At 39.6% G+C, this 11,447-nt stretch overlaps 1 protein-coding gene across 5 annotated transcripts; it reads left to right on the plus strand.

Annotated features, from left to right (window-relative positions):
• The first annotated feature begins 988 nt into the window (after window positions 1–988).
• On the plus strand, window positions 989–11,231 carry pkmb (pyruvate kinase M1/2b). Of its 5 annotated transcripts, none has more exons than XM_055036400.1 (12): window positions 989–1,063; window positions 1,726–1,872; window positions 2,882–3,066; window positions 3,140–3,231; window positions 5,691–5,822; window positions 5,904–6,090; window positions 7,384–7,654; window positions 7,743–7,893; window positions 8,182–8,334; window positions 8,931–9,097; window positions 10,602–10,783; window positions 10,888–11,231. In XM_055036400.1, the coding sequence occupies exons 3-12, from the start codon at window positions 2,916–2,918 to the stop codon at window positions 10,992–10,994; spliced, it is 1,593 nt and encodes a 530-aa protein (XP_054892375.1). In that variant the 5' UTR covers window positions 989–1,063; window positions 1,726–1,872; window positions 2,882–2,915; the 3' UTR covers window positions 10,995–11,231. The 5 variants fall into 5 exon arrangements, with proteins under 5 accessions (XP_054892375.1, XP_054892359.1, XP_054892367.1 ...); XM_055036384.1 differs by having other exon boundaries at window positions 995–1,067; XM_055036392.1 differs by having other exon boundaries at window positions 1,015–1,067; window positions 1,744–1,872.
• Window positions 11,232–11,447: the final 216 nt, after the last annotated feature.

Raw genomic sequence — 11,447 nt, forward strand, 5'->3', positions numbered from 1 at the left:
TTACTTGCACTCAGAAATTTATGAGATCCAAAATTTGAAAATTTGCTAGAAAAATTCTGAAATTTTTAGATTAATCTCAGAAATTTTCTAAAAACAGATTCAGATATGTCTCAGCTCCACTAGGTTAAAATGTTGAGATTAATCTCAGAGAGGGAATTACTTGGACAATTCTGAGTTTTAATAGTTAAAAAGTTAGCTAAAAAAGAAATACATTTTGACTTTAATCTCAGAAATTTTGAAGAAAAAAGGTACATTTTCCAAAGTTGAAAATTTCCGACTTCTGGAATTTTTCTGCATTTCAAAAGTCTAAACTTCCAACTTTAGAAACTCCAAAAATTCTGAGATTTTTCTCGCAAACTGACACCTTTTTGAACTCAAAAAATACTATGTTTTTTTTAACCTAAAGATTTTTGAATTTTTGGGCAGAAATGTACTCCTCCTGTGTCTGAACACTGTATTTTATAACATGGTTTTAATTACAAATCTTTGGTAATTATTGAGTCAGTGGGTAATATATTTTATTAAATTGAGAAAAGGGGAACAAAAAATCTTTTGGGGGTTTTTCTAGAAAGTTTCTAAGATTAATGTCAAAATTTATTAGATTTTCATTGGAAATGTATTCCTTTTTTTTTCTACCTACAATGACCCTAAGACTCAGTCCTTTACAAGAAAGAGAAAATCTTAACACAAGGACAGATTTTCACATATTTTTGCAAAACAGCAAGACCCAATCAAATGAGGATATTTTCTGGGATCTTATATTCCTGTGATGCTATTCAGTCAAATACTATAAAATAGTTTGAAGAGAAAATAAGTTTTTATAATAAGTTCATAATTGTAAGACTAAATCCATTTTTAGAATTCCAAATGGTTTCATATGTGATCAGAGTGTGACATCTGTGTTAGAAACGACTTATGTCTCATTGTATTTGCAGAAACATGACAGAGTGAGCGCTCTTCATATCAAACAATCTTTGACGTAATTTTTTCCGGTAGCCTTACAAGAATTTTGGCTAATTAACTTCGTCGATGCTCTTTTATTTTCACCCTGGAAAACTCCCTGGTATGTAAGTATTTGGAAGACATTTGGACATTTGTTGTTGTTTTCTCTTTTGTTGATAAAATGTAGAGCAGTGTACATGTTCTTTTTAAATTTTTTGGGTGTTTTTTTTTTTTAGCTTAGCGGCTAGCAAAGCTTATTTCTGTTATATTTCAGTTACAAAAACGTTTAGAAAATAATTTGTCCTTCTATTGCATGTCAGTTAAAAATAGGTTTAATAATAGACATTTAAGAAAAGCAAGTGTTTTATTGGATGTCTAGCTAGTCACATGTTACACAATTGTTTTGGTGAACATGTTTTTCCTTTTTTTTTCTATCTTTCATATTTACATTTTCTTAGCTGTACAGAATCTGGAAGAGCTTTTTAAAGTTTGTTTTTATTTTAAATGTGTACAAGATAAATTCAGAGGGCTAATTTAGTCCATTTCATGGAAGAAAAAAATATAATAAACATCTTGGTTGTAAGATTGATATAATATACACAATCAGGCTGAACAGAAATGTTTCTGCACGAGTATAATGATTGGCCAGGCGGAGAGAAATTGCATCTGCGGTCCATCCGACTCAGTATTTGATTACCTTTCATGATTTCTTTAATAAAATAACAAAATACAGCACACCAAACGTCATGCGTCAAGTTCATCCACCTTAAATGATCTGTGCAGCTATCTGGTCTCCAACAGTCGCGTCCGGGGTGTCCGGTGGCAGAAGCTGTTTAATGCGCACAAGAAAGTAGTCCCTTGCTGGAATAAAACGCAGGCGCTCCCGCAGGGAGGGTGGCACATTGGTCCCCTGCAAAGTTCACCCAGTAGGTAAGCGAGATTGGGGTGCCTTAAAACATACTAACCAGCACGGTAACATACAGTTTTATGTTCATTTATTGGAGTATTAATTTTTTTTATTTGCACCTTTTTTACTTGTTTTCATTTTACAAATGCTGACATAACATCTTAGTTTATTAAATAAATAGTACAAATCATTATTCTGGCTATAGGTTCATATATTTTTAGTAGTGACCTTTAGCAAGCCTGCTGAAGCCACACATCAGTTACTTTAATAAATAGATATTTAATGTGACCAGAGACAGTTCATTTAATTTGATATGTTTCATGGTAGATTAAATTTACATGATCATTTACATGATCATTTCCAAGAGAAAATGCTGATGACAGGAATATGTCAGCCATTTAGCATTACAGCTTAACTCAGGAGAGGATTTTCAATCATTATTGCACCTGAGCAGCATCAAAACTTTATGATAAAGGAAATCAGGGGCATCCTGTGTTTTTCTGTCTTTTACAGAAGCTGTTTTCTGAGCTTCTGTTAACTTTGTACTTCAATTAAGAGCTAAAAGTTATCTATAATAAGAGAAAGCAATTTTTTCATGTTTCCTCTATTGTTTCTGGTTGTTTGCATGCCTTGTTGTAAATGCAAATGTCATGCAGGAACCTGTTCCAAATCTGAACACCAGGCTCTAACCTATAGCAATGAAAATCCAAAATAATAAATAGACATCAGGTTTTATTATATTAATATTTGTGTAGCACATTTCAGCAGCTTCAACAAAAACAGAATCTTACAACATTACAAAGAAAACACAGTCAACAATTGATCAAAATCATACAGATTAGCTATGTTTAAGGATCTGATGTCAGACTTTACTATAAGAATCCTTTTCAAACATTCCTAAAAAGATATAGAGATATTTCTTAAGACACAATTAAGACTAAATTCAACACAAAATTCAAATAAACTGCTTCAACAGCTTATAAATATTACAGAAATATGTTGGTCACTTGTCACATCGCTCCTTCCTTTGAGTCGCCAGGACGATCCCTGCAGACTCCAAACCAACATGTCCAAGTCCAAAGACGCTGCCCCTACCATCATGCAGACCCAGCAGCTCCCCGCCGCCATGGCCGACACTTTAATCGAGCACATGTGCCTGCTGGACATCAACTCCGAGCCGGCCGTGTCTCGCAACACTGGCATCATCTGCACAATCGGTCAGACAAATCACCGCGGCGCGCAAATTCTCTGTTCATCACAGCATGTTAACAAGCCCGCTTTGTTACGCAGGACCTGCCTCCCGGTCCGTGGAGATGGCCAAAGAAATGATCAAAGCTGGGATGAATGTTGCAAGAATGAACTTCTCTCATGGCACACACGAAGTGAGTAAAGAAGCAACGAGACGTACACAGGCCTGTCGCCTTCAGTATTACTGGACAATAAATCGTCCTAGAGGTTGTCACGATATATGGAAAAACTGTTGTTTTGAGACTATTTTTAAATAAAATAACAGTAATAATGCCATAATAATGCGAGAACAGATTATCAAACATCAATAAACTTTAAAGTCGAATAAACATTTAACACTGGAGCCGGAAGACTTTAAATATCCAAAAATAAATTTAAAAAAAACAACAGAAACAACAAATAAAATTAATGATAAAGTTTCTGCAAACAACATTGTCTTTGAAAAATTGGGTTAGTTGAGACCAAAACACCAGACTGAAGAATTTTGTCATTTGAAATTTGAGAATTTTGAAATTTCAAGAATTTTGAAATTTGGTAAAAAGAAAAACAATAAATCATGCAAAGTTAAATTGGTGAGTTTAGTTTAATCCGTGGTGGGATTCATTCATTTATTGCTGATTGTGACAGCCCTAGATACATGTCAATATTGATTCACTATCAGATTTCAAAGCTGAACACTGATAGCACAGTGCAGCAGCAGATTGAAGCTTCATGCATGCGTTTCACTGAATCAGTCTGGCATTTGTCCTGCCGCCTGCTATCCGTCGGTTACATGATCTCAGAGCTCGTAGTTGCAGCACTCCCCCTGTATCCTAGGAGAAAAACTCTTCGGTCGGTCAGCCGCTGACCTTAACTCCCTGACACTTCACCTTTAAAAGTCACGACCCCGCTGAGTGTCACCTGAGCGGACGTCCAGAATCATGACTTGGAGCTTTGAAAGTTAACTGCAGCCGTTTCAGTGACGCAGGTCAGACCTGATGGATTGAATAAAAAAATTATATATATCCCCAATGTTCAGTTTAGTGCATTATACTACTTTTGGAAAATGACAACCAAATGATTCGTTTTGAGGGGAGAGGGGAAATAGATGTGACCTCCGTGTGGTTGGTGTGGCAGTTGTCAGCGCAGCTATAAATAGGAAAGCGGCTCACAGCAACAGTGGGAGCCGAGGGCATGTAGAGACGGAGCAGCAGGCTGCGCTCACTCACTCTCCTCTAGGAGATTTTTGTTTGTGATACTTTAATTTGCTGGTTGCCATTTTTTCCAGTTGTACAGCAGGAGTTGAAGTGATGCAGTTCAGCAGCTCAAAGTGTGTATTTAAAACACAGCTAGGCTGAAGGTCCTGCACTAAAAATATGCTGCTGCTCTGCTAACTCTGTTTTTAGTTTGCCTGACAATGTGACCACCTGTTGCTCCAGTTCATGCTTTGGGATCAGGATTCCCGATGAGTTTTTGCCTGCAGAAATAAAACTCAGTGTTTTGAGTTTGTTAAAGAGTTTTTTAGTTGTGCATCATGTTATAATGTTATTCCCTGGTGTTCAACTTTTTGATTCTGTTTTGATTCTTTAATGCATGTTTGAGAAATCCTTTAATCTCCATGGCAACCATTCAGCTGTTAAATGGACCTAGCCCCGCCTTCAAGACGCGGATCCTCCCCAGAGCTGACAGGTGGAGCTTCCAACTCCACAAGAAGGCTCCTTCAGACTAGCCAGCAGCAATTAGCAAACACCTGGTTGAACTGCGAATCAGCTGGGCTAATGGTAGCAGCTACTATTTAGTGCAATGCTAGTAAAAACGTTAAAGGGTCAAAAGAGGAAGTGTTGATTTCCTGAAGGTGGAATTTCAGAAAGAGCTGGAGTTTCTTAAAGAGACAGAGGCCCAATTTTCAATTACAAAGTCAAATTTGATATACAGCATTTTTATAACAACTGAATTTCACATAGTTACTTGACTGTGTTATAAAATGACACCAAGGTGGCTGGAAAATACATAATTCTGCCCCTTTAAATTTAAATCCACCCATTGCACACCGCAACAACACAACGTCTTACCAAGTATTTGCAGTTTCTAATGCAAATATCTGAGTAGACTTGAAACAAGACTAACATAACTAAGATACAACAAACTTTTCAACAGAAATATTAGCTTGTTAATATTTTAAGTCAACATTTTCTTTAAATTGATGAAAGGTTCCAGTTCCATTGGCAGATTATTTTACTGATAATATGTGAAATAATCTGCTAGTGGAAGTAGTACCTGGTTGCTAGGCGACGTCATGGTCTTGGCTGGTTGCTAGGCGACGTCCTGGTCTTGGCTGGTTGCTAGGCGACGTCCTGGTCTTGGCTGGTTGCTAGGTAACGCCACCTAGAAACCCTTAATCTGTCAGTGGACCAAAAATTTTCATCAAAATTAAGGAATTATTGGCTTAAAATAAACTCATATTTCTTGCTGGAAAGTTATTTTTAAGTTAGTTTTGTTTCATGTTGGCTAAGACGCCAGAAACTGGACAAAAATACTTTGTAAGATTTAATGTTTTTGCAAAGTGGAGCTACAGAGATTTGAAGGATTATCGTGACATCTTTTTGTTTCTCAGTACCATGCAGAGACCATCAAGAATATCCGCGAGGCGACCGAGAGCTTTGGGTCCGGATCTGTTGAGTACAGGCCGGTGGCCATCGCTCTGGACACCAAGGGACCAGAAATCAGAACCGGTCTCATCAAGGGCGTGAGTTCCTGCCAAATTACACCAGGCAAGTGTTTGGTTTATGGAGGACTAATGACTGTGACGGCTCTATGTTTTTGTCAGAGCGGCACCGCTGAGGTGGAGCTCAAAAAAGGCGAAACCATCAAGGTCACGACAAACGATCAGCACAAGGACAACTGTGATGAGAAAACTCTGTGGCTGGACTACAAAAACATCATCAAGGTGGTGGAGGTCGGCAGCCACGTCTACATAGACGACGGTCTGATTTCACTCAAAGTTAAAGAAGTCGGTAAGAGCGGAAACAAACAGCTGCTCTTTGTTCATGTAGAACATTCTGCAAAAGTAATTTTACCCCAAACTTCTTCACATTTTGCCACCTTGCAAACACAAACGTCACAGTATTTCTACAGGTCTTTTGATAGACGTTCAAAAATATACAGGAGATTCATAAATTCACAAATCTTTCCAAGTATTTCTGGTCTAGATTTTAATGCAAATATCTCAACAAAACCAGTAATTTTTCAGCAAGAAACAGGAGCTTGTTTTAAGTCACTAATTCCTTAAAACTGATGGAAAAGTACTGGCAGATTATTTCACTCATAAGACATTTTTTCCATTTTACAGGTGAAATAATCTGCCGATGGAACTTTTCCATCAATATTAAAGAATTATTTACTGAAAAAAGCTCCTACTTCCTCCTGAAAAGTTACTTATGTTAGTTTTCTCATATTTCAAGTGAACTAAAATATTTTCACTAGAAACTAAACCAAACCTTTGAAAAATCCTTGGGAAGATTTTGTGTTTTTGCTGTTTGTTTTACTTTTTGTTCAATGAAACCTTCCAGAGGTAAAATCATTCCTCTGTGTCACAGTAAACACAATACAAACATTCAGCATTGTTCATTAACATGCTGCAACACTATTGATGTATTAACGAAAATAAACATACAGTTGTCACACTTACAGATATTCTGGATCATTGTAACAAGTTCTTTTACTCTCAATACTTTAAGTATTTTTTTAAAAGAAAATACTGAAGTAAAAGAAACACACAAAAATTACCAGAGTGCATTTTTGTGTGTTTATTTGTACATTTACTTTTAGTAAATGTACATTTACTGTACATTTACTTATGGTAAATGTACAAATAAATCTGCAAAATTTACAGTAAATGTACAAATTTATGTACAAATAAACAATAGCACTATTGATTACATAATAAATTAAAGTGAGCTCAATAATTTCTATTTGTATAGTTTTTTTTTTCTACCAAAAACTGGATGACAAGTTTCTGGTGTTTGGTCTCAACTACACCTTTTTTTCAAGGACAATTTTGTTTTCAGAGATTTCATTATTCATTTTGGGGTTTTTTCTGTTGTTTTTGTTTGTTTATTTTGTATATTTAAAATGTCTTCCTGTTCCTGTCCAGCAATATTTTTTGTTGTTAGGGACCCGTCCACCTCTGGGACTTTGTGTTTGCATTGTGACAAAATGTGGAAAGTTTTCTCTGAGAATTGATGGTGTTATAAAACATGTTGAGTTTTTATTCGTGGATCTGTCATTGTGTTGGGTGTGATCTAAAGGAAACGACTACCTGATGTGTGAGATTGAGAACGGCGGCACGCTGGGCAGCAAGAAGGGCGTCAACCTGCCGGGCGCCGCCGTCGACCTGCCGGCTCTGTCCGAGAAGGACATCCAGGACCTGCAGTTCGGCGTGGAGCAGAACATCGACATGGTCTTCGCCTCTTTCATCCGCAAGGCGTCCGACGTCCAAGCCGTGAGGAAGGTTCTGGGCGAGAAGGGCAAGGACATCAAAATCATCAGCAAGCTGGAGAACCACGAGGGCGTGTGCCGGTGGGCGGCTCTCCGTCCGTCCCGCCGAAGCTGCTTCACGGCGCCGTGTTCTGGACTCACTGAAGGTGTTTCTCGTCGTTTCTGTCAGGTTTGATGAGATCCTGGAGGCCAGCGACGGCATCATGGTTGCCCGCGGCGACCTAGGCATCGAGATCCCAACAGAGAAGGTGTTCGTCGCCCAGAAGATGATGACGGGCCGATGCAACCGGATCGGCAAACCCATCATCTGCGCCACACAGGTCTGATTCTCTGCATGTCAACAATGTACTGATATTACAGTAACCATGTAGTACAATTACTGTTCAACTGTAATAAAAATACTGCAAAACTAATAAATTCACAGTAAAACAGTAATAAATTCACAATGAACCAGTAATAAATTCACACTAAGGTTAATGGAAAGATTATAGTATCTGTCTGGCTGCTTTGCTGCCATTAATTTACTCTAAACTCTACAGTTACTTTTTTAAAGTGTGGCAGCTTGTGAAGTCAGAAATGACTCAAAGCTGGTTTTGGTTCCGGTTCAGATGCTGGAGAGCATGACCAAGAAGCCGCGCCCGACCCGCGCCGAGGCCACCGATGTGGCCAACGCCGTGCTGGACGGCAGCGACTGCATCATGCTGAGCGGCGAGACCGCCAAGGGAGACTACCCTCTGGAGGCGGTGCGCACCCAGCACCTGGTGAGACCCGCTCACACACGCTAAGGCTAACAGCCCAGCTGACTCAGAGCAGAGCCACTTCACAGGGTTATTACAGCGTAGATTAACAGATTACAGGTTTCCTAAATCATTAGGAAAGTGATGTGTTCGTCCAGTTTTGCATAATTTAATGTCAGTATAAATGTGGCAGGCTTGTAAAGTGGAGTGCATTAACTTCTATCATTATTTTGTTCTTGGTTTTGTGTGCACGTTTTCTCTGATTGCTTGTTTTCTTGGTTTTGAGACCCTATAAACAAATCAAATAAAAAAACAGTTAATTTGTTACAATTAACTCAAACAAATATATTAAGTTGTCATGTTACACAAACGTAAATAAATGTAGCATGTAATAAATCAGCTAAAGTTGTAGTTCCATTATTTTTTTCAGCGTAGATTTTTCCACTGTTGGGCAGTTGAGGACATTCATGGTTTTCATGCAGCCTGAATGAACATGAGCTCAACACATTTAGGACTTCTTCTGCTAGAAACGTTTGTTTTTTGTCCTCTGAATGCAGACCAGATGAACCCAGCAGCCCAGTTTACTCTGCTTTTATAAAATGTCTGCTTCCTGCGTTCAGATCGCCCGTGAAGCCGAGGCAGCCATGTTCCACAGGCAGACGTTCGAGGAGCTGCGACGCACCTCTCACCTGACCCGTGACCCCACGGAGTCCGTCGCCATTGGCGCCGTGGAGGCTTCCTTCAAGTGCTGCGCCAGCGCCATCATTGTGCTCACCAAGACGGGCAGGTACGGCCGCGCTGCGCCGCTTCCCTCAGCAGCTCTGAGTCACGGCTTTGGTCCGCCGCCGCTGCAGGCGTTGCAGGCGCCGCCGCCGCTCGGACTGCTGCGTCATGATACTTCTCCATCCCGACGCCTCCGCTTCCTTCTAACGCCGGCCTTCAGCTCCTTTGAAATGTGCCAACTTTCATAATCTGCTTTCTGCTGGTGACCTTCTGAGACGTGAACCCTGACATTTTACAGGTTAATTTTAACTCCCTGTTCATTCCTCTCAGCATGTGATACAGAAGACGCGTCAGCTGGACCAACCGGATGATTATTGCGGCTTAAATACTTTAGCATCCTGTTTTAACAATGACTCTCGTGGCTGCTTCAATGTGGGGGAGGAACTTTGTGTTGCTGCGTGGATGTTTTCCAGCTCAATAATTTTTCACTCTGCAGCAGAAAAAAGCAGAGAGACCATTTAAAACAAGCAGAAGAAGGTGGAGATGTAAAACATCTAAAAATAACAATATAAAGATACAGTGACCGATAGCAACATCTGTACCGGCACCGATATTTTAAAAAAATCTGGTACCAACAATAGCGATCTGTTAGTTTAACTCTATGCTTCATTATTAATTTTATATTATCTCTAAAATTCCTAATTGCACTTTCTGAACCATTCAAAAGAAGATTTCGAATAAAATATGCAAGTTTATTTTTACTTGACTAAAGTCATCAATCTTTTGTTTTACTCAGGTTTCTGAATTATTTATTTTACATTGGCTGCTTGGCTCCTAATTGCACAATTAGTTTGTTTTTCAGATGTTTGGCCAAACTTGTGAAGCTGTTGGTGAATTTAAATGTGCTGAAGTGGTGCAAAGTTACCAAATAAATTTGTAACTCAGCACATTTAAATCTGTGTTTTAAATCAGTTCAGTTGTTTTTCTGTATCGGTTTGGCTGTTAGGAAACCTCAGATATCGGGAGTGAAAGAAGTGGATCGGTGCGTCTCTAATAGAAAGTCTCTAACAGTCTGCTGTTAGAGACTTTGCTGTCTCTAACAGCAAAGTTCAGTTCAAACTTGAGCAATTGAAAATATCTGGCCACAAATGTTCAACTGGGTTTTAGTCTGAAGATCTATTGTGGCTCTGGATGCATGTTTGGGTTTGTCTTGCTGGAAGGTGAAACAATTTCCCAGAATGAAGTTTAACGGAGAGATAAACATCAAAATCATCGATATCAAAGGCCTGGTTGAGGCAGAATGTATTGCATGAATTCAATGAGTATTTCTAAAAATGTAATATTTAGAGTAATGCGGCTCTTTACACACAAAAACTGATCAAATATGTAATTGTCTGTGGCCTGAATAGAGGGCCACAGAAATAGAAATGCAGGCTGGATTGACAAAGAACAGCAAACCCACAGCATGATGCTGCCACCATCAGAACCACTGGTGTGTTCAGGGTGCTAGTTTCTCCCTCCGTTTCTGGCTCCTGCTGAGGTAACGAGCCGCTGCCTGCTCCCTGCAGGTCAGCCTACCTGCTGTCCAGGTACCGGCCTCGCGCCCCCATCATCGCCGTGACCCGCTGTGGGATGACGGCCCGCCAGGCCCACCTGTACCGCGGCGTCTACCCGGTGCTCTACACCAAGCCCGCCAACGACGTCTGGGCCGAGGACGTCGACCTGCGCGTGAACTTCGCCCTGGAAGTTGGTGAGCAGGAAATGTTGTGATCGTTTGTTTCAAAGTTCAGCGAAACAATTTTCTTCTGCTGAAAGTAATTTACACCTTTTTTTTGTTTTTTGTTTTTTTTGCAGGTAAATACCGTAAATTCTTCAAGTCAGGTGACGTGGCCATCGTTGTGACCGGCTGGCGCCCCGGCTCTGGCTACACCAACACCATGAGGGTGGTGCTGGTGCCGTGAGCTGGATCAACCTTTCCCTCACCTTTGACCTTCCTTTCCTGCATCCTCGACCGGTTTCCACCTCAGAGTCCACACCAGACGCAGATTCTCAGTAACGACATGATTCCTTCCTTCAATAAGTCCAGTTTATTGTCTAAATCCTGTTTTGTTCTCTCCCATGTTATATGTGGAACTTTAAGTTGATAAAATATTTAAAATTAATTGGCATAATAAATAAAAAGGAACTGTTGAATAAGATGTTTTTGTTTCACTCGTATTTTACCGCCACTCACGTAAAGTTTGGGTGAAATTAGACCAAACTGAACGCAAACATTTCATTTGACCAATAAACTGAAAAATGTTTGCATGGGAACCAAAAGCCCAAAACTACAAAACTGTGAAAGTTTATAAAATCTGATAAAAACATTGGATGAAAAATAAAAACTGTCCACTGGCTGCTTTTCCATCGACCAT

Source organism: Poeciliopsis prolifica, unplaced genomic scaffold (genome assembly GCF_027474105.1).
Source record: "Poeciliopsis prolifica strain line A6 unplaced genomic scaffold, Auburn_PproV2 SCAFFOLD001, whole genome shotgun sequence".
Taxonomy (NCBI): Eukaryota; Metazoa; Chordata; class Actinopteri; order Cyprinodontiformes; family Poeciliidae; genus Poeciliopsis; species Poeciliopsis prolifica.